Source organism: Penicillium malachiteum (assembly GCF_028827825.1).
Source record: "Penicillium malachiteum strain IBT 17515 chromosome Unknown utg000002l:1.0-8849297.0:1.0-8852440.0, whole genome shotgun sequence".
In the NCBI taxonomy this organism is placed as follows: Eukaryota; Fungi; Ascomycota; class Eurotiomycetes; order Eurotiales; family Aspergillaceae; genus Penicillium; species Penicillium malachiteum.
In genome coordinates, this window is record NW_026643095.1 from 5,383,837 (window position 1) to 5,409,327 (window position 25,491).

A 25,491-nucleotide genomic window follows, 5' to 3' on the forward strand; every position below is an offset into this window, starting at 1 on the left:
GCTAGTGTCTGTATACTGGCCAGGTGGATGGATCTGTTGAATCTGAATCAGGTACTTCGTACTCCGTATACCCGTAGAAGAATAGAATAGCCTTCTCTGCTATTGTTCTCACCGTCTTTGCCTGATCGACAGTCATGTGACATTGTAACCCCCCAGGTGCCGTTTCATTTATATTTTTCATGGAGTTGAAATCCACATGTCTCCATTCTCTCCAATCACTTCCCCGGTCGGACTCACACACCGTGGTGGACGATGGTGGACTGCGCCTCCCGTGTCTCACATAGAGTCGTCAAATCCTATTTCGGATCCTACTCTGACTTCACGTGATTCTCCCTTACTATTTTTGGATACTCTATATGTCCAGCCTTGGATCCCACCTGGGCACTGCTTTGTGTACTCGGTCTTCTCCGTAGACCGCCTGGCAAAACTATCAGTACAGAGTAGATCTTATATCAAATCCATAGCCACTTTCAAGGTTCAAGTTATCTTGATGCAGATGCACGATACTGTACATATACATATGTACAGAGCACTTTGTCCTCTTTTCTATTAATCAACCGAGTCTGTATCTCCATATTTGCCACCTGGTATGGTGTCATCCAAAATTGAACCTTCCAGATGTCGGGGATGTCCACCTGGGCAGGTGAGTAGACATTTGCATGTGCAGGGATATATCTCATCAACATTTGACCTTCATGATCATCCATGGATGTACAGGGCAAATTGAAGTTCAGCCCTGGGATCGACCCACTGATTTTGATGGCTTTTTTCATCTTAATATTTAAAAAATGTTATCTTTGTGCGATCATTAAACATGAAACGGTCCAGAACCTCTGCAGGAACGGTTCTCATATTCTTGGTGCCTGTGTTCTTGTGTCCTTGTGTTCATCTCCACTTGCAATCTCCCGGCCCGATGATAATCCGAGTCCAGACCTCGATTTAGCTGAGTCAAATAAAACAAACAAAACAAACAAGACAAACAGATGATTCAGGTACCAGCCTTCACCCGTGGATACTGCCCAGGTGTGTGACAGGGGGGAACTGCAAGGTGAAAGGGGGTTGGTCTAGTATATGTAGTATATATCACCAAGGGCTAGATCAACTACCTAGGATATACATCTTTATATAAATACTTTATACTCTCTCAAATAACTTCCTCCCGGATGATTTCTGGATATTTTATCTTCCTATGACATCGGATCCTCTACTTTCCATCCAATAACAATCTTCTTGACCCCCGCTCATCTTGCGTGTTGGTGGAGCAAAGCCTCTCGCTCAGGCCCCCGTGACTGCACCTCATTTCCCAGGGAGAACGTTCTCCTCCCGTCCCAGGCTTACGCTTCTCCTTTCACCTCTTCAAACATCCGATCATCAACGGGTTCCCTTTCTCCCTCAACAACAAAAGACTGGACCATGTTCGGTCTCAGTCCTTGATCGGATCTGTCACCCACACTCGTTATTTTGTGCTTCGACAATACCAAATTAGCCTTTCAATTTGACGGGCCGTTGTTTATTTTTTTTTTTTTTATCTTCTCATGATCTAGCATTAACGCTCACGACTTGACGCCGATTGAGCCTTCCACACTCTTTTTCCCATCTGGATTTTTTCTATTCGCCCTGCAAATTCATTTTCCACCGTTGACCGGTCCATCGTTGATACCTCCTCTCGTCATTTCCCCTGATTCTCGCCGTTCCGATTCCACTTCGCCCATCATGTCATCTTTCGACCCTGTTGATTCCGACTCCTTCATGGGATTCGACCCTGCTTTTTCTCTCTTCAAGCGATGTGTTACCTGCTCCGGTAGCGCTCCATCCTGCCCAGCATGCGAGTCCGGTTACACATGTAGCATGACCAGTCAATCGTGTACCTCTTGTGCTTCTACCAAATGTGTTTCCTCGGGCGCTCAAACCACCACCGCGTCATCGCAGCCAAAGTCTGGTGGTGTTAATGTTGGTGCCATCGCAGGAGGTGTTGTGGGAGGTCTTATCGCGCTTGCAGTGATTCTCTTCTTGATCTGGTGGTTCGCCATTCGCGGCAAGAAGCAAGAGCGCGCTGCCCAACAAGAGAAGAGCAGTGAATTTGCGGCCGCTCGATCAACACGTCAATCTACACAGTCAATTGCATCGACAGTTCTCACCCGGGCCTCCAACGTCATTCAAATCGCCTACATTCCTGGTGTCACCAACAGATCTCCTCCCGAAACTCCTGCTACCCTGGTTCCTCCTGTGCCTCCACTTCCAGGTGCTCACCCTGACCAGCACTTCTTCATGCCCGGAGACCTTCGAGACTCCTCTTGGACTACGCTCAGTGGAGCCGGACATCACCAAAGCATGTCACCGACTCTTCGAAGCAGTGTTGCGACCACAATCTACCGCAATGACGCCATTGTCAGCGCCATCCCCGCTCAACAGATTAGCAGAACGCGCGCAAACATCGTCAGTGTCCACTCTGGTCTTCCTTCTGGCGCCAATACCCCCGATGTTCCTGGCACTCCAGTGGTGATCACGCCGGCCGATGCGCCCGCGGTCCCAGCCATCACATCTGCACAGCTCGCCAAGGCTGGAGCATTCCCAGCCGTTCCATCCCCCGTCGCTTCCAACTCTAGCTCCTCTATTGTTGCCCGTACCGTCATGGCTAAACCCGTTATGGTTCGAGGCCCCTCATTGAAGAAGAAGGTCCAAGATACGTCCTCGGCTGATGAGCGCTTGTCTGCTACCAATTCCGCACAATTCGACCACCAGACCTCTACTTTCGATGGTTCTTCATCCGATGAAGATGATGATACGCCACCCTCCACCTCATCCTCTAACAACACCGCCGCCAAGAAGGGCATCCCTACGATCTCTATTGTCGAAGTCCCCGAATCTCCCGAGGAAGACGCAGAGAACGCAAGCCCCTTTAGCGACCAGAAAGGCAAGAATTCAAGCTCAACCGACACTGCAAAGCGCAGCTCCCGGCAAAGCGCCCGGGAGGCTCCTTCTCGCGTGGAGAGTCCATTCTCCGACGTGAATGAAGTGAGATTATGAGCCAAGAATTTGAACTTGTCTTTCCCTTGCTTTTCTTGAGTGTTTGGTGTTAGTGTTTAAGTTTGAACCGATCGTTTAAACATGGATTTTTGTGGGTTTGGGTCTTTTATCCTTTATCTACTTGGAAATTTTTTTCATATATTTCATTACGTTCGTGTGTTTACATCCCTTTATACACTTCTTTGTATGTATGAATCCCTCGTGGCCTGGTACATTTTCATTATGGGCGTCAGTTTTTCTACAGTGCTCTGTACAGCGAGATGGCACTTGTGAGATGCGAGGCAGTCAATCGAAGTCAACAACCTATATCCTTTAATCTCGTCCCCAGGGCTGTCATGGTAGTTTCAATATGCTGTCAAATTATCCAGTGGCTTCAAGTTGAAATGAACAGTAATATCAAAGAAGTAAATAAAAATAGTAATATAGAATGTTTATACAATATTCTATTGATCTAACAATATACACTTCCGCTCATACAATGGCCCGAAGCCCATATACACATCTTCCTTGACATACGCAAATCAACCGTCCCAAGTCCAACTCTACGCAATAGGAGCATAGAAACTAAACTTTCCATGAGGATCATACTCCTTCTTCAGCGCACGCAGACGTCTCTGTCTCCACTCCTCACTTCCATAGATCTGCTCCGAAGTCTCCGCACCATAGGCATAATTAATATAAGCCCTGAAATCTTCGCGACCGGTCGCATCCGAGAGAATATCACGGAGCAGAGAACCCAGATCCTTAGCCTCAGAATCCAATTCCTCACCAGCAGGCAAGTAATTAATCATGGGCGCAGCGAGAAGGTTCTCAGAGCGGAAGGCGAAAGCAGCGGAGTCAGCAGGGATGGCGTGAACACCACCCATGGAGTAACCCTCGAACATAAAGATCGAGTTGTTAAAAGCAGATGAACCGCGAGTTGCGTCAGCGTAGATATCCCAAGCCTTTTTTTGAGCGGGGATATTATATTCCTCAAGGTAAATAGGGAAACGCGGGTTCGAGTAGCCGAGCTTTTGGCAGGGGATAGAGTCTTCGGCGATGGCAACCCAGCCGGCGAGGTCCTTGTAAGTACCGTTCTCAGTGGTAATGGAGATGGCGCCGATATCACGGAATGGTTGAGTATAGATTGAATCGACGGCGGTTACGCCTTCTTGGATGATATAGAAGTAGATAACCGGGTTGTTAGGGTCTGAGTCGGCATCGTTCATCCAGTAGGACCAGTTGATGAGGTCTGCGGACTGGGTACCGTTTTGCAAGATGTACTTATTTGTAGCCTCGTAGACTTCCTCGACCTTTTCGCCGCTGAAGACGAGAGTCTCGATGGCCCAGTCCTCGTGCTCGATATCGTATACCTTAGTGGTGAGCGAGGTCACGATACCGAAGTTGTGGCCTGCACCCTTCATTGCCCACCATAGGTCGGAGTTGGAGTCAATGGTGGTGAGTGTACCATCAGCGAGGACGATGTTCATGGAGACAAATTGATCGGCGACGAGGCCGTGGTGACCCTGCAGCCAACCGTGTCCACCGCCGAGAGCAGGACCGAGAAGACTGACACACTCGCAGGTTCCGGTGACGGTTTGCTTGCCAGCTGCCCAGAGCTCGTCGGTGACCTTCTTGGACATGGTACCACCGCCGATGGTGGCAGTGGTGCCACAATCGGAGACCTCGACGCTGCTCAATTGGCTCATGGAGATACCAATGCCGTGGGTCATCTTGCCCAGGGAAACAAGGGCACCGTGGACACCATTGTAGGTGAGGAAGGGGATGTTCTTCTTGTTTGCGTATTTCACCTTGATACAGTGTTAGTATTTTTTCCCTCCAAATTATTCACTATTGTGAGAGTCAACTTACAGTCTCAACAACATCATTCTCCGTTCCAGGAACAATGACAACATTGACAGTGGGCTCCTCCAGAACCGACCAGCGAGTAGTGACATTGGCAAAACCAGTAGAGCCATTAAGATACAGCTTCGCAGTACTTGAGAGAGTCTTCTGAAACTCCTCCAAATCTGAGTCCGAGTGATGGCCGTTCACAGAGTGACCAACCACAACAGAAGCCCAAGCCGCAAAGGCCGTGAGCACGTTAAGCTTGAACATGACTTGACTTGACTTCAAAAAAAAAGAGAAGATCAATTAGAATTCCAAGAAAAGACCCAGTGCAGCCAAGACGGGCCCCTCTTTTGCATACAATTCACAAGAAAAAGAGGTAAAGAGAACGATGATCTCTGCAGCTTGAGGGATCCTTGTCACTTAATCTAGGAACAGATTCCAAGACCCATGCAACGTGGGAAAGGCGTAACCCCCCTAATGCACCCCACATGCATCGGAGAGATGGCTCTGTTTGTCGAACCGATTAGCCATTCATACCATGCTCTAGACAGAGTGCACTTCGAAGTACTCCACCTGGGCATAATGTGATAAATTGATAATGAGAGAGGGGGTTCGACCCCAAAATTGTGGATCACGGCTCGGCGCCATTCCGCCTCACCGAAAGGTTCCATTAATTAGATGAGATGAGATGAGATATATTCAATTCTGAATTTTCACATATTAATGATCAAAGGAATCCCCTTTCTAATTGAAATCTCCTATAGTTTGCTATATCATCATGTACTCCGTATGATTATTATGGAGAATCGGAAATCCCGGAAATCCTACTCATCTTGGCACTATGAAGCGATGAAACTAGTCTTGAATCTAAACCAAATACAATGATAGTTCCTTTCTATTCATCTGGGCAATCTCTGGGCATCATGTAAAAAAGTGGATCTTCTTTCTTCACTTACCTATTTGAAATTAATCGCCAAGTCTTAACTTGCCCTGGATTATATGCGAAACTAAAGGAATTTCCGTAGTTCAACCGAGAAATGCAAGAAATGCAAGAAATGCAGCCCCCAGGATCAGAACCATGGCCCTGGTTGCATTAAACTAGGTAAGGACTTACACTCATTTTTTACTATTTGGGGACTAGTTTCGATTCATACGTATACAAAGTGTAATTGTAGATTTATTCCATTCTAGTATGTACAATGTGGATGAGAGATCGGGAATATCAGATACTGGAACAGGGAGTAATTCCAGCCTTGTCCTTCCAAGGTTCAATTTGAATCCTTATAATTATCTTATATTATCTAGACTCCACACACATGTGTATGTGCAAGATTCGATTAACTAGCATGCCAAGAATATGCACATGAGGGTGTTTTTCATCCTAAATCTTCTGAACATCCTCGCTGATCAGTCCCCGCCTAGCCCACTCACAAAAAAAAATCATGATCTTCGTACAGGCGCGGGATGCTGCCTCTGAAGCGGCATACAATACTGAGGTGCAATTATGGACGATGTACTCCATTGCTGTGGCGTTTACGCTACTCAGGACATATGCGCGATTATCAACTGTGGGATTCAGGAATCTGCGACTGGATGATCACTTGATGTGGATTGGAATCGTACGTCAATTGATCGTACCTGAATTGTTTGAGACAAACTACTAATTATTGCTTTGTTTGTAGTTATTCTATACGGCACAGACTGCTCTTGCTTACAGTGTTGGAAATGCTGCTGGGGGTTTGGCGAATAATAGCATGACTGATGCTGAGCGAGCTGCTTTATCATCTAGCAGCGTGGAATACCATCATAGGTATGTACCAGAAAGAATCCGACTTGTTATGCTTATTGAACCGTACTGACCATATACAGAGTACTTGGTTCCAAGATTCAGATTGCAGGCTGGAGCACCTATGTTGCCTTGATCAATTTCTTGAAATTATCTATGCTGGCATTCTATCTTCGCCTGATGGTAGCTACTATCCGAGTTGATTATTGTGTACATGTGATAACTAACAAATAACTAGGAGGGCCTGGGTCGTCGATACCAGATTCCTATCTACATTGGCTTCGTTCTTGTCATCGTAGGCTTCGTCGCCAGCTTAATCACAATTCTCGCAGCATGCAGACCCTTTGAGAAGAATTGGCAGATCTATCCCGATCCTGGCAGTGAGTTAAAGCCCCCATAATACCCACTCATCTATCACTAACCATGTCTAGATGTATGCCAACCAGCAATCTCCAAACCCGTCATCGGCATAACCTTCGCCGTAAACCTCCTCACAGACCCCTACCTAATCTTCATCCCAATCCCCATGCTCTGGAAATCTAGCCTGAAGCTCATCAAGAAGATCGCCACGACCATCATCCTCAGTGCTGGTATCTTCGTTCTCGTCTGCGCAACACTTAAAAGCGTCTTCCTCATAGTAGTGAGTTCTACCCCTTCTATCAACCTTCTATACCATTAATACCTAACAATTGAAATAGGAACCAGTGAACGGCGCCGATATAGCCGATCAATGGGGTACACGAGAAACCTTCGTCGCAGTAATAACAACCAACCTACCCATGGTATTCCATCTTTTCCGAATTTGGCTCACAAAAGCCTTCGGGAGCAAATTCGGCTCATCCCATAAAACGAACTATAAATCGCCTTCTGCTGGATTCCGCAGTATCGGCGGAGGAGGAGATTACGCGAGTCGCAAAGGTCGAGGTCCGACTAGTACGGATCCGATTACTATTGGAATGACCTTTACTGAGAGTGAGGAGCGTATGATGGAGGATGAGATTAAGATGCAGAATCTTAGGACGAGGGTTGAACCTGTTCCAGCTGATGAGACGAATTCGCCTACTGGGAATGGCATTGTCGTTTCTAATCAGATTGATGTTAGACATGAGACGCTTACTAGTAGTCGGTCGAGTCAGGGTGGGACTAGTGCTCGTGAGGCTTGGTAATTTCAAGTTATGCAGTGATTGATACTATGTTATATACCATTACAATTTGAGTTTGTTAATTTTGATAACAACTAACAACTACCATTAGTACTATAGGTTGGATTATAGAGGGGTGATATTAAATCCATCTATTTCAATCTATACGATATAAGATGAAGATTTGCATGTACCACCTGGGCAGGTTAGGTCACTGATAGCCATGAATACATACTCAAACGAAATAATGTAAAAAGAAGGGTATCAACAGGAGCTAGAGGTTGCCCCGGGCTTCATATGAATTAAAAATCACGACACAGTTTCTAATCCCATTCCTCGTCCAATCTTACTGATCAATGCCCTCTTCAAAAACGCCTCTCGTGCGAGACCACGGGTATGGCGGGACCAAGAGTCAACACCAATCACTCCACGTACAAGGGCAGCCTGTAATGCGTAAAGTGCATGCTGTAGACCTTGCTCCTCTGCCGCAAGATCATAAAGTTGCTTACCCACCACAGTAGGAGCAACTAAAACCTCATCGATTGGTGGGAGACCAGAGGAAGGATCGGAAGGTGCTGAAGTAGATGTTGACGCAGTAGTAGATGAAACTGATGCGGCAGAGCGGGCTTGGGCATCTGCAATCGTTGCGTCTGCACGATGGATAGACTGCTGAAGAATGGATGTGTTTGATTGCAGGGTTGAATGAAGGGTGTTTAGAGCAGCCAACTCAGTTTGCAGGGTTGTCATAGCGGCGTGAAGAGAATGCGACTGCGAGACAAGAGATTGGGCTGCTACTTCGGATTGTGAAGCGTGCGTCACTAATGTCTCACGCATAGTTTTGGAGACAGCGTGAAGAAGTGCGTCCTTTTCTGGGTTTGGTGGGATTGGAGGAGCGGGTCCAGTGGGCGCAAATGAGGGAAGTTCTAACTCAAAGGGCGAGGTGAGAAGATCGGGTGCCTCGGTCTTTGGTGCTGGTGCTGCCGGAGGAGCAGGAGCCCGCGGCTGGTTTGAGGGATGAGGAGAATGTTCTGGGTACGGAGGCCCAGAGGGTACATTTGGCTGTTGCCTCGGCTGTTGCTGCAGTGGATGAGACTGATATCCCGACCACTGAGATTGCGGTGGCTGTGATTGAGGTTGTTGTGATATTTGCTGTGGTAGCGGCGGAGCCTGAGGGGTATATGGCACGCCTTGACGTCCATATTGATGTCGTTGAGAGCTAGCAGGAACTACAGGTGCATTGATGTTTCTGCTTGGTGTCGCAGAAGGTCCAGGAGTCATCGATGGAGATATAGGATGTCCCATAGATTGGGGAGGTGGGTATTGTGAGGAAACATATTGCTGGGGCGCCTGGCTGCCAGCGCCAGATAGATTCGCAGAGATTGAAGAAGCTCTCCTATGATCATGATCCTTTGGAGGTAGGGGAGGAAGTGGTGGGGGGCGATCGATACCGATCTGCGGCTTGTGGAGGTAATTGCTGATGCGCAGGTGTCGATCCAGGTTTAGGAGGGAGCTGTGGGGGGAGCCTGGGATTGACTCATAGACTGCGGGGGCTGTGTCTGTGCTGGAGCTGGCGAGGGTCCCGTGCCTGGTGGGAGAGGCGGCACTGGCGGCGGAGTCTGTACATGCTGTGCCTGAGGCTGGGCTGGGAGTTGCTGACGATAGCGCACTGGAGGTTCTTTCGCAAATACGTCACGGAGGATGGAGAGAAAGTCGGAAATGGTGGATCTCTAAATAAACAATGGATAATCAGCGGGCGTCGACCCTCGGAGTACGGGATCCAACTTACATCCCAAGCCTCAGCCCAATGAGCTAGGTAGTGATGATACACTCGCCCCTCCAACGTGACATGCTGACCACTGCGAACTGTCATATCTTGAGGTGGTGTCACATATACCATGGGGGGCTCTCGAGGGTAGGTATTTGGGATCCAAAGCGCGACAGGGAATCGGTATGTGGTGCCACGGAAGACGACAGGCAGTGTTCCCACGAGGTGGAGAAGGAGAGCTGAGAAGCCATTTTCATAGGCTATGTGATTAAGGTTATTAGAAATTGATTATTGCTATTCATTGAGCTCCTGAACTCACTGTAGACATCGGTACGAGGGGAGAGCGAGGGGTACTGGGCAAGCGCATGGGCGACGTCGTGATAAGCACGGTTGGGGTCGTGGTATGTTTGTTTGGGGTCGTAGTGATCCTAGAACAGTTAGATATCTCCATAGCTAGATAAGAATGTATATATTTTACTCACCTTGGTTAAAACCGAGTATAGCCAGGAGAGTGTCCGCTGGGGGACCGCCATGGTTGGGAGGTTGAAGTGGGAGAGATTACGCTGCAGTTCAAGTTGGTCCTCCGCACCATTTCCATTTCCCCGCAACGGGCTTGGAACACCCTAACAGAGGCTTAAAAATAAAAAGAAATTTGGATGGATTTTATGGTAGAGTGAAGTTTTGATAAGAAGAAATGGATTTAAATTAATTTCCCAGTGTATAGAATTTATTTTTTTCTATTTTTATTTGCGTTCATACTGGATACTGTGCAATCCCATAATTATAGCCTGAGGGTTCCAGTGGGATTCCAAAGTTCATAGTAGAAGGCTCAATGCCTACTCACATTCGAGTCTCTTGGAAAGTACACATAAAAGACATTACATGCACTGCATTAATAAAAAAGAATCTAATCTACGTCATCTCTGAGCTCATAAATAAATCTTGCCTAGCCCCAGCTAGTCGACAAGTTCCCTGAAACATCCTTTCCAAAGTTCCGCGCATAAGCTCCAAATCAACAGACTCGGATTCCCAATGCCTAAGAATGCGAATGCTAAGCCGAATAAGCGCGGTCCAGTTTGCAGGCGGACGTAATACCCAGCCTCCTGGATTCGGATTCCGTGAAACGGAAACATTGCTCAGCACAGCTGCAAGGATCTGGATTGCAGCAGAGAAAGTACAACGCATGATATTCCAGATCCATTCATGGCGAAAATGGTACCAGAAGTTTGGGATTAGCTCGGCACAATTGTCGATTGCCTTTTGAGCGTTCGTGAAGACCGACTCGGAAAGCTGGGGAGTTGAATGAACCCAGCTGGGGAGAGCTTTGTAGTGGACAGCTAGATAGAATATCGGGCGGTATATTCTCTCCAGTGCGATGCAATAGCGACCTTGTAGAAAGAATTCGAGATCCTGGTTCACTGGAGAGGGAGAGGGGAGGCTGCTCAGGGATATTTGGTACCTTTCTTCAGTCAGTAAAATAGCCTTCAATACCCAGCTATTAAGGATTTTGAGAGATGAACGAAATCAAATATTGCATACCATGTTGTCACGACTCTCACAGCTTCAAACATTCGGTCAACAGTACCGTTCACGTTGTTTACCCAGCCGTCTTCTCCATTGCGCCACATGTCAATCAACATGTCATTAACTGTCCGGCGATTACAGATAGATCCAATATAGAATCTCCAGCCCTTCTCTTCGTCAGTACCACTGATGTCATTCTGCATCTGCATGCTGGGTTCGTTGTCACTTCCCATCTGTTCTGGCGAGGAGGAATTCGTCTTCGGGAACATTGGGAATGGATCTGAATACCCCAAGCTTTCAAGGCTACTGCTCCACAAAGGCAGTTCACCTTGCATTTCACTGTTGACCGTAATCAGTAAAGGTCAATCTTCGGTGGGGTTGTTCACAGCTCACTGTTCCGCCTGGATACAAGACCAGTACAGCCGAGACTCCAAATTATGATAGTTGACATCAGCCATCCACTGCTCCCTACACAATGATCGCAGTCGGACTTCTAGTCTGCATGAAGCTTGTTGGAAACAGAACCATGCTTGCAAAGGGCGCATCACATGTCTGTGGTAAAAACCCGCAAGAAGAAAGCATTGTATGTCTGTCGGAGAGGTATGTAGCGATCCAAACCGTTGCTTGGCAGCATGGAAGTAAGCCTCCGCAAGTTCAATATTTGCATCGGAGGGAGGTGGTGTTGGAATTCGATCTAGGTCTTCGGGGATCTCGCCAAGAGGCACGAATGGTGACGTGCAGCAGGCCAAAGCGCACGCAAGAAGCTACTAAGCGAGTTAGCACTTCTGCTGGTACGTTGACATAGGAGAATGAAATCCCAGGACAGTAGTCACGACGATGACTGGAGCCAAGGCAAATATGAAAACGCACCACTTGACACGATGGACCGTCCCACCCTAGTCCCTGTACAGTCACCTCGCGTGCGTAGCGCTCGAGCTTTTCTATATCGACTACAGGGTTCCTTCGATGTACCAACCGGACATAGTTTCGGAATAGAGGCTGAATATCATCCACAAGCAGGCCACTACCTGCTTGTCTGGGTGGTTGACCTGACCGTGGCTGGGCATCTAAAGAATCGAGTAAGAATGACTGAATGTGTTTTTCAGCCTCTGTGATCACCGTGTTATAGATTGGCCAGCGTAGCATAAGCTCTGGAGAACTAGCAGCATATATTAAAAAGGGATCATGCTCGCAAGCACGATCATCACCACCGGTCGTACTACTCCCACGTGGATTATTACTTCCCAGGAATCCCATATCAGTCAGTGGACTGGGATTTTGCATAGCCAACTCGAAGAAAGAGCTTCTGAGTGAGCGATTCGACGAGATGGTCGATGAACCATCATGCTTGATATCCTCTAGCAACGAGGCAATATGGCCGAGTCGTTGCAGGATTTCCTGGTTGGTTGAGTCGAATCCAGATCTACGAAACGCGCAAGAGAGAAAGGTTCAGTTTCGGGTTTTTTTCTTGCAGTACAACGCCACTTTCAAAAATGTCTCGAGAAAATTAGGAAAGAAAGGATAACCAAGCCGTCAACTTACTGGCTAGGGCGCGGCGACGTCTCAGGGTAGATGCACTCTACCCCCTGCAGAGCACAGTAGCTACAGGTGGGCCTAGTATTGTCGCACCGGGTTTTGCGCAGACGGCATGTCTGACAGGCTGTCGGCGCGCGTGTCCGACTCTCGCGCTTCTTTGAAAATCTGGCGTCGGTGAAGTCCATGATTCGGCGTGCGCGGCGATTACCGTATGAGGAAATGCAGCACACAAGCCGGGGAGCATCGGGGAGTTCGGACAGAGGAAGAGGAAAGTAATCAAGTTCTCAAACACATGCGAAGGAAGGAGAATATACTCAAAATGGAGTAGAGGAAGCGAGTCAATAACTACGCAATGACTTCCCCGCCAGGCCAGGGAAAGGAAAAAAAGAAACGGCGATGTGTCGAGGATAGCCCCGGTGAGAAGCACGCCCGGGATAGGGATTAGAGGGTTCGTTCCGAGCAGAGAATCTAGAGGTCGATGCCTGTAAATCATCCATGTTCGGACAAGGATCTTGCGGACCATGATTGGCGTGTGGCTCCAACTTGATCGCCTCTTCGACAGGGTTTATAACGGGCTCAACGCCCCAGACGGCGAGGGGCATAGTTTTTTGAGGAACCACCTGCCACTGTGCTAGAGAAACGTAGCCAATAGATAAGTTTGTACTTCGTTGGCCAAACTCGTGTAGCGCTTTGTGGAGGGGGATAGAACGAATAAGGAGCGACAGGTGTCATGTACGTCCAGGGATGCGCTGTAAGAACGGGGGTTAGTTGTCAACCGGTGTCGGGTTCCGGGATACCCCGGGGATGACAAGATCCAATAATCGAAAAATTGGCAAGGAAATGGGCTCAAAGAAACTTGGGGGCTAGTGATGATGATATGTTGTCCAATATTTGAATAGTAGATATAATAATACATGACCCTTGCCTGAATTGGATTCATGATATTGATATGGGCCTTCCTGTATGAAGGAGGTTCAAGCTTAAGAAGGACTGGGGACAAACCTCAGGCTTTCCCCTTATGTTACCAATTCACTTCACGGAAGATCGTGGGTAACACACGTCTCGCTGGCTACTGATATACAGCGGAGGCAATCGAACCTATTGTGACATGACAGAATTCATCTATTGCAGATCGTTACTATCGCTAGCGTGCGTAAAAAAGCGCCAATTGGCTGCGCTGGGGGGTACATGTACAGAGTCGTGCCCAAAGGGCTGCAACTGGGCGGAGAAAGAAATCAAAATCGAACGCCGAGAGAAAATGCGAATAATGGTGGCCACCGGGATACAAATGGAGATGAGAAAAAAAAGAGGAAATCAAGAGATGATTCAGGGAGCGATACGATAAATTAGTAAGGAAACTATCGAACAGCTCTCCTCTTGCCCTTCCCGGACTGGAGGAGGTACCTCACAGATCTCAGACCAAGCATCTTCGAAAGTAGTTTTGCGCGGACCAATCTGGCCCTCATAGAAATTCAGTCGACGCACAACTTCCATGGCACCCGTACCAAGTCCAATAGTTTTGCCCATAATGATACATTCAGAGACACCTTCAATCAAATCAGTGCGACCAGCACCACCGGCATCGAAAAGATGATCGGCGGTCTTTTCAAAGGAGGCGAGTTGAAGAACGGAGTCACGCATCTTGGCTAGACCGAAACGAGTGATACCAAGTACCTCACCCTTGTACGTCATCACGTCAGCGAGCAGTTGCATGTGGCGAGGATCGATACCCATGTCCTTCATGACTTCACTGATCTCAGTGATAATAGTACTACGCGCTGCTTCAATTCCAAGAACCTCGCGCGCTTCCATGACGTTGTTGGTTCTGGTATGAAGACCATCCACACCAACGGTGGTCATGCATTCCCGCAAGCCGTAACCTTCAACCAAGAGGGTGTTGTTGGTTGAGGTCTCATCCGTTCGAATGATGGCACGTGCCGCCCGAGCATGGCCCAGAATTTGGATATTGGGCAACATTCGCTTCAAGTGCTTGAGACGCAGGAAGGGATCAGTACTGGTAGCGGCAATCTCCGTCTTTGATAGAGTTGACTTGGTCGCCGGATCCATGTTCATATAAAGTCTGATGGATGCCCGACCAGTGCGAATTGTGAGATCGTCACCCTTGAATCGCTTGTGTGTTTTGATTGCCTGGGTGATTTGTCTCATGGTAAGTTCAAGTTTCAGATCAGAGATCGTCTGGAGGTTGATTTTGACAGTGACATAGGCCTCACTGCCAGTCCAGTTCTCAGTAATGCTTCGCAAGACATCACGTAGATACGTCTTCTCGATACGACCCTTCACAATACGTGCAGCGGCCATCTGTTCCTTGTTGACCAGCTCGCAGGCAATGACAGGAGTACTAATCTCCCTGGAGGCGTTGATGATTTCCTTGATACGGGGAACACCCTGAGTAATACTCATACCAGCGACACCAGCGAAATGGAAAGTCTTCAACGTCATTTGGGTACCTGGTTCACCAATGGACTGCGCACCAACAGCACCCACGGCATGGCCTGGCTCAACTTGCGCTTTTCTGTACTTCGTCAGACAAGAGGTAATGAATTCGCGCAAAGTTGTCTCAGTCAATTTTCCAGTGTGATGCAAGGCCTGCTGGTTCACTTCACCAGATGAATCGGCATCGCCACCACGAGAAATCAGTTTATCGGCCTTGCCTTGCACGTAGTCTTGAATAGAGTCAAGGAAGTCACGTGCGCTCTCAAACTGATCAATTCCGTGGTCACTCCGGTCCATGTATGCCAAGTCATTGCCCATAAGATCCTTACGGTACAACTTGGCGCGCTCTGGACCCAACAATTCCTCGCAAACCTGCATCATTTCTGCAGGAAGTAAGCTTCGCTCGTAGTTGTTATATGTCGTAGACTCGGAGTGAATGAATGTTCGATCAAAGTGGACAGGCTTGGCCTTGCCTTCCATATCCACAGGATCCAGTTTATCGTCACCATACTGGAATTGAACGATGGCAGCAGATGAGTTCCGTACGGTATCATCATACATAGTGGAAAGATCTTCGAGGGATTTCATCAAACGACGAGACATGTAACCGGTTTCGGCAGTCTTGACAGCAGTATCGACCAGACCTTCACGACCGGACATTGCGTGGAAGATGAACTCAGTAGGCTCAAGTCCTGAGAAGAAACTGTTGCGGACGAAACCCTTTGAAGGAGGCTGACGGGCATTCTTGGGGAAGTGAGGGAGGGTTCGGTCCTGGAAACCATCCTGGACACGTTGACCACCGATAATTTGCTGACCCACAAGGGCAACCATCTGGGATACGTTGATACTGGAACCCTTGGATCCACAGGTAGCCATGATCAGGGGCGAATTGTACTTGCTGAGTTGTGCGATACACTCGTCACCAGCCTGCTGACGGACCTTGCTGAGAATACCGGACAGTTGGTTTTCCATAGTCTGCAACTCGTCACAACCAGGGTACTTTTCCAAAGTACCAGCCTTGTATGAAGCAATGACTTCGTCACATTTTGCGTATGCAGCTTCGACCAGGTCGTTCTTGGACTGAACAAGCCTCTCACTGGGGTATACATCCGTGATACCGATGGAGAAACCCATGTTAGTAAGCCATCGAGACGACAGTTTGGCAAGACGATTCATGCCCTCGGCGGCAGCAGCAGGTCCGAAATCACGAAGCATAATGTAGAACACATTGTCCTTCTTTCCGTCACCAACGGTGGATTTGTCCATGACACCACACATAACTTCCGAGTTGCGGATCACCAACCAAGAGTCATTTGGATCCAAATCCTTGGGTGTTCCATCCTTCGGCATCTTGAACTGACGGCATGCAGCATCGAGGTTGACCAAGACAGGATCATCTTTATTGGGATGCATCAGGATATTGAAAACCTGCTTACCAGTCCACAGCATCTGCGGCTTCATGACCGAAGGAGGTGGGAGATCGAAGCGAGTCTCCGGACCCAGCATGTAAAGACAGATTTGAGAGAACGAGCGACGGTCGAAGAAGTTGTCCTTGCTACTTAGCAGATAAGCGGCACTGATGAAATCCTGAATGGCTGCAATGATGGGTTCACCGTTCTTGGGCGTAGCCAAGTTATTTTTGACACCCATCAGCTCCATTGCCTCTGCTCTGGCTTCTTCCGTCTGGGGAACGTGCAAGTTCATTTCATCTCCGTCGAAATCGGCGTTGTAAGGGTTACAGACACACTCGTTCAGTCGGAATGTTCGATGCGGCCGAACTTTGGCAAAGTGGGAAAGAATACTGAGCTTGTGAAGGGATGGCTGTCGATTGAACAGCACAATATCACCATCTTCAAGATGGCGCTCAACCTTGTCACCTTCTTGAAGTTGACTTGCCATATGCTTCAAATTACCGAATTTTGTATTCATTTGCCAGTTGGAGCCCTTTTTGATGACGAATCTGGCACCGGGGTATTTGTTCGTTCCATTACGGACTCGCTCTTGCAGCTTTTCCTTGTTGTATCGGGTGACAACTTCGGGGTAGGTCAAATTCCTAGCGACCAGCTCGGGAATCGCGACCTCATCGACTCGGAGGTTGGGATCGGGAGAAATGACAGTTCGACCAGTGTATTCGACACGCTTTCCAGACAAATTTCCACGGAAACGACCTTGCTTACCCTTGAGTCGTTGAACAAATCCACGAATGGGCTTTCCGAGATCTGCTTTGTTGAGACCAGGCACGTCACTGTTGATGTAAACCGCGATTTGAAGCTGCATGAAATCCCAACACTCCATGATAGTTTGAACGGGTGCGCCCTTAACCAAGGAATTCTTAAGATTAATGTTGCTCTGCACGATATCACCGAGCTTCGCAGTCAAGTCATCCTCCGTCGATGCGGCCTCTTGAATAACAGAAGGTCTGATACAGACAGGCGGAGCTGGAATGTACTGCCAAAGGAACATCTCTGGGCGTGCCTCTTTGGGATCCAGCCCCAGAAGCTCGCAGTCGCTGTCTGAGATCTTCTTGAACAGCTGGAGCACCCGTAGAGCATTCAGATCCTCCTGTGCCTTCTTGAAATGCTTCTCAACTTCAGGGTTGGAGTTTCGCACCTCAGTGAAGGAGTCGTCGAAAATTTGCTTGCTCAGTGGAGGCTGCTTTTTCACCGAAGCCGAAGCGTTGAAAGCACGGAACTTGTCGTGGGTAATCTTCAAGGCACTTGTACCGATTTTCTTCACTACACCGTTGATCGCATTACAGTGCTCGCAAACCCGAGTTTTTCGGCACCGTTCATTAATGCGCTTCGCGATCTGCATCCTTCGCAGGTTATCCAAACCTGGACGTCTCATTTCTCGTAGAAAGGATCGGCGTTCCGTCTCGGGGAGGAGAATTCGAGAACATTGCTTGCAAATTTCTTGTAGAATACCAATGACTCGCTTGAAATAACCAACGTGAAAGGCGGGAAGAACCAATTTCACATGACCGAAGTGACCGTTACAATCCTTGGAGTTGAGACCACAGGTTGCGCAAGTAGCAACTTTGCCGGAGATACCCATACGGGTATCGAGAGGGCCATGAGCAACAATCTGTCTGCCATTTTCGAGGTCGAAAAACTTTCTGTCCGAAACTTCCACGGCGGCTTGATCCACAATATCGTTCTTTGTCCTGTGTGAAGAGAAAAGGACCCTGTTAGTCATCGCGTTCTCCGCAAAGAAGTACTTTCACCCAGTCCTGGAGACATATCGGGAAGTGCATACAATACACCGAACTTCAGTTCCTTGATGATTTTTGGGGTACGATCAATGACCTGGGCCTTGCCCAGATCAATCTGTGCATCCTCTAAAGGCTGCATTGCGCCGTTGTCAATGGCAGGACATGGCAGGGTGACTCAAAAGATGATTGATCGGCGCGTGCGGATGTCAGCCACAACAAGGGGATTGGACACCCGTAGGACGAATTGAAATGAGTTTTTGTAGCTCAGTTGAACCTTGCGAAAAGATCCAGAGCTAAAAGAAAAGCCCAAGGGGTCGTTATGGAGGGGGAATGGCAATGAGAGTGGTAAGAAAGAGAAGAAATACCGCGGGGTTGGCGACGACCTTTTTTTTCTGCCGCAAAGCTCTTACCCAATCAGAGTCAAGTGGATCCTGTAACTATATCGCCTTCACTCCATTCACTGCTATAGAATAATCAATCCATTGAACTTGAATTAAATACTCATTAAATGATTTAAATACTCATTAAATGATTTAAAATACTGGCCATGACTTGAAATAAAATATCCGGCTTTTGGTAAATTCAATTTCACGCCCACAACTCTTACATAGTAGCATCGCTCGTAGAGTCGTAGTACTAACATTGGCCTGCATTAGCACAAGAGGTACACGGGCCTCGGGAATGCCAGTGCCAATGGCAGCGTTGGTCAATACACATATCATAGTGACTGTTGTACATATTTGATTCTTTTAAATGTTCTATTATACATGATTTATTTTGCCAGGAATGCCTGGAATGCTTTATGTTCAATCACAACGTTTCCAACAGCCCGGAGCCTCTTACGGCCTTCTTTTTGCTTCTCTAGCAGCTTTCGTCTGCGACTCACATCACTGGCGTGGAGTTTTGCCAGGACATCTTTGCGGTAGGGTTTGATAGTCTCACGGGCAATGATCTTCTTAGCAACTGCAGCTTGAATAACAATCTCGAAGAGCTGTCGGTCAACATGCTCCTTGAACTTGGTGACCCACAGTCGACCTTGACGGCTGACTTGACTCATGTGCATGAGTCGTGCCACGGCATCAACGGGAACCCTATTCACGAGAAGTTGAAGTTTGACAATATTTCCAGGGCGCCATGCGGACTCTTCATAGTCTAAGCTGGCATAGCCCTTGGTGCCGCCCTTCAGCTTCCCGAAGAAGTCATCGACAAGATGTGCCAAGGGAATTTCATACTTCATAATGACCTGAGTGGCAGTGAAGTACTCAATGCTTACTTGTTCACCTCTGTTGGCTTCACAAAGCTCAATGACCTTGCCAAGATATTCTTCGGGGAATGTCAATGTTGCCAGAACATAGGGCTCTTGCACTTCAGCGACCTTGAGTCGTGCACTATCATCATCCGGGAATTTCGCCGGGTTAGTGATGATTTCCTCGGTGCCATCTTTCCACACCACCTTGACTGGGACTGAAGGCGGTGTGATGATAATGCTGGCGCCGTGCTCCTGTCGTAAGCGATCCTCAAACACAGAGCAATGCAGTGTTCCCAGGAAGCCCATACGGAATCCAGCTCCCAAGGCCTCAGATGATTCCTTCTGCACAGTCACACTTCGGTCATTCAAGATAAGTTGGTTGATGCTGTCATCCAAATGCTCAAAAAGATCAGCATTGATAGGATAGACAGCCACAAAGACCATGGATTTGGGCTCTTCGAAACCCGGCAGAGGTTGAACTGCCTTTTCAGAACCGACTCTTGTAAATGTATCACCGATCTTGGCCTCCTTGCTTCGCTTCATACCGGGGTTGAAATAGATGTATCCCACTTGGCCTGCGCGGAGGACTGTTTGTGCTGTCTCGGTCGGGTACATGATTCCCACTTCGCCAACATAGTATTTGAGGCCAGTAGCAAAGGACACAAGTTGTTGTCCTGCTCGAACCTCGCCGTCGAAAACGCGCACCAGTAAAATCACACCTTTGTAAGGATCGTACCAAGAATCGACTAGCAACATGCGCAAGGGTTTTTGTGTGTCGCCAATAGGTCTATTTCATACTGTTAGTTTTCAGGTATCATAAATGATCCCCTCCTTTGAGAGGCAATTTTTAATACATACGCAGGAATCTTCTCCACGACCTTGGGTAGGAGAGCCTCGACATTTAATCCAGTCTTAGCTGAAACCAGGACCGCACTTTCCGTATCTAATTCAAACGAGCTCTCCAGCTGGCCCAGAGCCCGCTCTGGATCCGCTGAAGGGAGATCGACCTTGTTGATGACTGGAATCAACTCAAGACCCTGTGCAAAAGCCAAGTAGAAATTGGCCACAGTCTGTGCTTGGATGCCTTGACTAGCATCCACAAGGAGCAATGCACCACCACAGCTCGCATAACTACGCGACACTTCTGCACGGAAATCCACATGGCCTGGGGTATCCACCAAGTGTAGTAGGTAGTCCTCGCCCTCGTGGTTATAGATCATAGTACATGTCTGCGCTTTGACAGTAATTCCTCTCTCTCGTTCAACATCCAGTTTATCAAGAACCTGCTTATTTGAACCTGGCTGAATCGTGCCAGTCAATTCGAGTAGCCGGTCGGAAAGGGTGCTTTTGCCGTGGTCGACGTGCGCGACAATACAGAAGTTACGATATCGTTCAAGTGGAATTGCGGCGATTCGTTGTTCAAGGTTTGTATCTGGTGAGCTCGGGGGTGATTTCGCTCGCGCACTCCATACTGCGGAGGCTGTGAAGGATCGTATAGAATTATAACGGAATGGAAATCCAGCTGGCGACTTGAGGCTTGTAACCGGGAGCTTCGGCGCTGCACCCAGCCATCGGGCTAACAGCAGACATCCCCGCATTTGGATTTCTGCAGTTGCATGAGATAGAGAAATTTGGCCTCTGTAATTCACAAATGCAATTTAATGGATGTAATTTGCACATACAATGGTGGAGAACGATAAGTGCGGAGTTAAAAAGGGAAAAAAACGCGTTCACCGCCCGGCATCGCTGCGGTGACTATCGGCATACAGTAAACAAATATTGGCATCTCTTCAACATTGATCGCCCATACTATTCACTTTTCTGCACATCTCAGCTCATCATGCCTGAAGTCAAGGACAAATCAAAGGTGCATAAGCTGGCCATCAGAGGTTTGTCGCTATTATCCTCCGTTCGCCCATATTAGCAGCTAACAAAGCTACAGGATCGGCAAAGCTTGTCGCCGAATTCGTGAGTCCGCAGCTCATCGCACGGGAAATAACCAAAGACTAACAGTTATCAACAGTTTGAATACTCAATTAACTCAATTTTGTGAGTATGCAAGAGATATATAAGGTTGAGTTACCGGGGCTGGAATCTAACCACCATGAGTGTCGCAGATTCCAACGAGGTGTCTACCCTCCTGATGATTTCATAACGTAAGTATTTACAGGCTATACATTATTCAATCGTTTGGTATAAGCTGACAAGCCCTAGTGTTAAGAAATACGGTCTCAACATGCTCAGTTCGTTCCCATGTCAGCCCCTTCGAACCCTACCTCCTAATCTAACCCCACAAAAGTCTCGGCGGACGACCAGGTCAAAGCATACATCAAGAAGATCATGTCTCAATTGAACAGGTGGATGGCTGGTGGAAAGATTTCCAAGCTCGTCGTGGTCATCACCGATCGGGAGTCCGGGGAGCATGTGGAGCGATGGCAGTTTGATGTAGGTACCCCCTGCAGGGTTCCGGGATTTGTGGTATGATCTGACACGGTAACCCTAGGTTGAAATTTTTGGTAAATCATCCAAGAGCAAGACTGCTGGAAGATCAGGAGATAAGGAGAATTCGGCGCCAGGGTAGGTTCCTCCATACATAGGACTATCAATTATTGCCTTGTTAACATTACCTTTGAATGTACAGCGAGGCAGATGCTCAACCAGCCGAACCTGCCGAGAAGACAGAGAAGGAGATCCAGGATGAGATCCAGGCCATCTTCCGTCAGATCACAGCTTCAGTCACTTTCCTTCCAGTCCTGGATGGAGACTGCACATTCAATGTCCTTGTTTATGCAGACGCAGATTCAGATGTCCCCGTTGAGTGGGGCGACAGCGATGCAAAGGAGATCAAGAATGCAGAGAAGGTCCAGCTGCGCAGCTTCAGTACCAACAACCACCGGGTTGGTACTCTGGTCAGCTACCGGATGGCAGACTAAGTATTCGGAAGCCTCTATTATGAATATCCACGAGGGATGCTCTAGGAATTGGCGTTTGAGGGGGATCGCGTTGACTGTTATTTAAGCAAATAAGACATAGGCCGTCTTAATGAACACTCAATTGTTTCTATCATGATCATTGCGTTTTATTGCAGTAGAACCAGGGTAACTCGTTCATATGTGGATACAAGTCGTTACCAATTCCACTATTCCAATATCCTAGCTTTTCCACAGCTTCTTCTATGCCAACCTGAACAAAAACTTCGGTTGCCATCCCAGACTTCCAGCCTCTCGCTGCTCTTTTGCCAGCTAATTCCTCGCCAGTGCCGTATAGGTCCAGTCTCCAGGGTCCAATCCCTCTGCCTGCCTCTCCTCGGACCAGAGATTCCAAGGGGGTAACTTCCTCTGGAGGATCAATGCCAACCACAGAAATCCCATATTCCATATCCGACTGCCTATCGCCAACCGGAGGAAGCAATCCCACGGCGGGAAAGTGACATTCCATGAATCTTGCTCTCTTGAATTCATGGGTCACCACCGTAACGCGATGCGGATAGATACCCGTGTGTAACTTAAATCGAAGAATAGAGAAAAGAACATTCTGGTAGGAGTCTGTCGCATAGTCCTCTGTAACGATTCGGGATGGGTCGATCTTAGACGTGCTTTCTGCATCCTGGAAATAGTTGTTCTCCTGAACGAGGTTCTGGATGAAGCTTGTCAGTTCCAAAGTTGGTCTGTGCACTTCGATGGGATCTTACCATGTAAGATCTTCCCTCGCAAAGATCTGTCCTTGGTCTTTTGGTCGGGCCACTTCAAATCATTAGAACCTGACGGCCTGAACAGCAGGGAATGCGCCTACCCGGAAAATACAAGCAATGCACAAGGGTCCTCGGAAAGCTTCTTCAGTCCAGCTCTGGCGTGATCAATGAACGTGGGTATCTCCCCTTTCTGAAAAGGCTCGATAAACCTAGAAGAAATCCATGAGTTTCCCCACGGTTGCAGATCAAATTTGGATATATTTTCGTGCTGACCACTCATTTTCTGATAATCCACGGGTTGAACCTCCAGCATAAATCGCATGGCAACACACAATAATGAGATGATCGACTTCCTTCATCCCCATCGTCGCTAACAGCACTGTATATGGTAGTACTGAGGCCATCTGATGTGAATATTGAGTTTGCAGGTATCCGCAGGGGTGGAGATCCAGTGGTCCGTGCATCGAAGTATGAATTGACGACATAGAACATCGAGAAAGTCGAAATAGCGTTGGAATAGGCCACAAAAGCAGAAATAAGGTGTAACATAAGTAAATTTGAATAAGGAGTAGAATAAAAAGTTTAATATCAAAGTTGCTTATAATAATTTGAATGCCTGCATGTTAGAACCCAACGTTTGTGCTCAGCAGCCACTGAGATATTGCTCAGACCGTACTAGTCACCGTACTACACCATAGCAACCAAAAAGATCAACCGTAGCCTGGACCTTTGAACTTTTGTTTCCACGTGGAACGAAACTTGAAGTTCCTCCAACCATTTTCAAACATCCCTCCCCATCATCTTCTCATCCTCCACCACGACCCTTTTTTTTCAACTCACCTTTTCACGCGCGTTGGATTCGACAACCCTCATCATGGATTCCCGCCACACTTCTCAGGAGCCTATGGACTTCACTGCCACTGACTATGCGAATGTAAGTCAGACATTGCAATCCGGATATTTCTGGATCCACTGGGCTATTCGACCTTGCATCGAATCCTGGCTTTCAACTTCAGGTGCAAGAAAGAAATAGCCTTTGGTCTATTGTTATCTCCCTCGATGATAAATTCTAACTGTACTTGCCTTCCAAGGTCGAATTCTTCCCAGATGACAACGGCAAATTAAGCTTCGCGCATTTGATCAAGAAGACTCAAGAGGCCCTGACTCACCTGTCTCGTATCCGACAGAATGCCCAGAATGCCGAAATCGATAGATTCCATCTACTCTGCTGTCTGGTCACTCAACTTGAGGGTATTAGCCTGAATCCTACCCTTGCGACCGACAAAGCTGCAGGCTCAGCTAGTCCAGATGTGGATGCGATCCCACTCTCTGTTCAGCGTGTGATGGAGAGTCTCAATATGACATCTTTTGACTCGGAATCCATGCGTAATGCTCTCCGATATCTCCTTCAACAGGCCCAGAGTGATATTCGAGAGGCAGCAGCGAAGAGATCTGACATCGATTCTGCTGCACTGGCCAAGTTGTCCGAGATAATCTGGGAGTCGGTTGAAGAACAGCCCAAGGAGGAAACGCCCAAGGAGGAAACGCCCTTGATTCATCAGTATGAGTCTGAATGGTAACTTACCTCTTTCGATCGACTGGTAGGTACTCTGTCAATCTTTGATATAAAAACTGGACCTTCCTGACAAAACCTGCAGGGCAGCTTAGTTATCAAATTTCAATGGCGATCCATGTCTTTCCTTGCCCTACTGTATTTTCTACAGTTTGGATGAGTTTCCGTTTGTTGATTCCCTGCACTATTGCAGGAGCTTTTGCCATTAATATTGTTATTTTCCTTCACAGCACTTGATTAGTTCATGGCAAAACTGTTCACGAGGCATACCTTAAATTTGATCTCCTACCTAAGGAGCTCTACATCAATTGACCCAGCCAAAGTTCCCATTCTCCTCCTGGGGATAATCCCATAGAAGTGTATCAGAAAATGGCGTTTTTGCACTTCCATCTAGTAGTAGCTGTAGCTGGTCTAGTTAGCATCTTTTCCAGGTTCTAGGCTCATCTGGTAGGTAGTATCTGCTGCAGAATGACTGCCTTCGCCTGTGGCTGGATTAACCCTAAATGATCGATAGGGCTGTCATGAATCATGCGCCTCCTTCAGTGACGCTTCCCTTTTAGTGCGGATGAGCTTCGCAAACAACTGAATCACGCGTAATAGGCGAGTGTGGCCTCCATTTAATCGAAAAATAAGCGAAGCAAACGAATTCTGCCTTCGATAGCCGGAATTTGCCTGCAAAGTAAACATAAAACGCGACTTCGTC

The 25,491-nt window shown here is 47.8% G+C and overlaps 9 protein-coding genes across 9 annotated transcripts; 4 read left to right on the top strand and 5 right to left on the bottom strand.

Annotated features, from left to right (window-relative positions):
* Positions 1–1,713: 1,713 nt before the first annotated feature.
* On the top strand, positions 1,714–3,027 carry N7483_004986 (uncharacterized protein; the record flags this gene model as incomplete). The annotated part of the gene is made up of 1 exon (XM_057088423.1): positions 1,714–3,027. The coding sequence occupies one exon, from the start codon at positions 1,714–1,716 to the stop codon at positions 3,025–3,027; it is 1,314 nt and encodes a 437-aa protein (XP_056948252.1).
* A 542-nt stretch (positions 3,028–3,569) lies between these two features.
* On the bottom strand, positions 3,570–5,124 carry N7483_004987 (putative FAD-dependent oxygenase; the record flags this gene model as incomplete). The annotated part of the gene is made up of 2 exons (XM_057088424.1): positions 3,570–4,817; positions 4,879–5,124. The coding sequence occupies 2 exons, from the start codon at positions 5,122–5,124 to the stop codon at positions 3,570–3,572; spliced, it is 1,494 nt and encodes a 497-aa protein (XP_056948253.1).
* A 1,175-nt stretch (positions 5,125–6,299) lies between these two features.
* Positions 6,300–7,809, top strand: N7483_004988 (uncharacterized protein; the record flags this gene model as incomplete). The annotated part of the gene is made up of 6 exons (XM_057088425.1): positions 6,300–6,476; positions 6,540–6,667; positions 6,727–6,826; positions 6,882–7,023; positions 7,075–7,283; positions 7,342–7,809. The coding sequence occupies 6 exons, from the start codon at positions 6,300–6,302 to the stop codon at positions 7,807–7,809; spliced, it is 1,224 nt and encodes a 407-aa protein (XP_056948254.1).
* Positions 7,810–8,094: 285 nt separating this feature from the next.
* On the bottom strand, positions 8,095–10,083 carry N7483_004989 (uncharacterized protein; the record flags this gene model as incomplete). Its single annotated transcript, XM_057088426.1, has 5 exons — positions 8,095–9,295; positions 9,328–9,512; positions 9,572–9,810; positions 9,870–9,978; positions 10,033–10,083. The coding sequence occupies 5 exons, from the start codon at positions 10,081–10,083 to the stop codon at positions 8,095–8,097; spliced, it is 1,785 nt and encodes a 594-aa protein (XP_056948255.1).
* A 379-nt stretch (positions 10,084–10,462) lies between these two features.
* N7483_004990 (uncharacterized protein) lies at positions 10,463–12,891 on the bottom strand (the record flags this gene model as incomplete). Its single annotated transcript, XM_057088427.1, has 5 exons — positions 10,463–11,009; positions 11,090–11,413; positions 11,468–11,838; positions 11,945–12,497; positions 12,617–12,891. Coding segments are annotated over 5 exons (2,070 nt in total), but the record flags the coding sequence as incomplete, so codon positions are not given.
* Positions 12,892–13,936: 1,045 nt separating this feature from the next.
* On the bottom strand, positions 13,937–21,122 carry N7483_004991 (DNA-directed RNA polymerase III core subunit RPO31; the record flags this gene model as incomplete). The annotated part of the gene is made up of 4 exons (XM_057088428.1): positions 13,937–18,227; positions 18,320–18,408; positions 19,090–20,311; positions 20,383–21,122. The coding sequence occupies 4 exons, from the start codon at positions 21,120–21,122 to the stop codon at positions 13,937–13,939; spliced, it is 6,342 nt and encodes a 2,113-aa protein (XP_056948257.1).
* A 242-nt stretch (positions 21,123–21,364) lies between these two features.
* On the top strand, positions 21,365–22,457 carry N7483_004992 (spindle checkpoint protein MAD2; the record flags this gene model as incomplete). The annotated part of the gene is made up of 8 exons (XM_057088429.1): positions 21,365–21,413; positions 21,467–21,492; positions 21,548–21,573; positions 21,642–21,680; positions 21,739–21,767; positions 21,824–21,969; positions 22,028–22,101; positions 22,166–22,457. 8 exons carry the CDS (start codon positions 21,365–21,367, stop codon positions 22,455–22,457), a joined length of 681 nt encoding a protein of 226 aa, XP_056948258.1.
* A 136-nt stretch (positions 22,458–22,593) lies between these two features.
* Positions 22,594–23,619, bottom strand: N7483_004993 (DUF218 domain protein; the record flags this gene model as incomplete). The annotated part of the gene is made up of 4 exons (XM_057088430.1): positions 22,594–23,160; positions 23,216–23,267; positions 23,317–23,424; positions 23,489–23,619. 4 exons carry the CDS (start codon positions 23,617–23,619, stop codon positions 22,594–22,596), a joined length of 858 nt encoding a protein of 285 aa, XP_056948259.1.
* Positions 23,620–24,089: 470 nt separating this feature from the next.
* Positions 24,090–24,795, top strand: N7483_004994 (uncharacterized protein; the record flags this gene model as incomplete). Its single annotated transcript, XM_057088431.1, has 2 exons — positions 24,090–24,149; positions 24,307–24,795. The coding sequence occupies 2 exons, from the start codon at positions 24,090–24,092 to the stop codon at positions 24,793–24,795; spliced, it is 549 nt and encodes a 182-aa protein (XP_056948260.1).
* Positions 24,796–25,491: the final 696 nt, after the last annotated feature.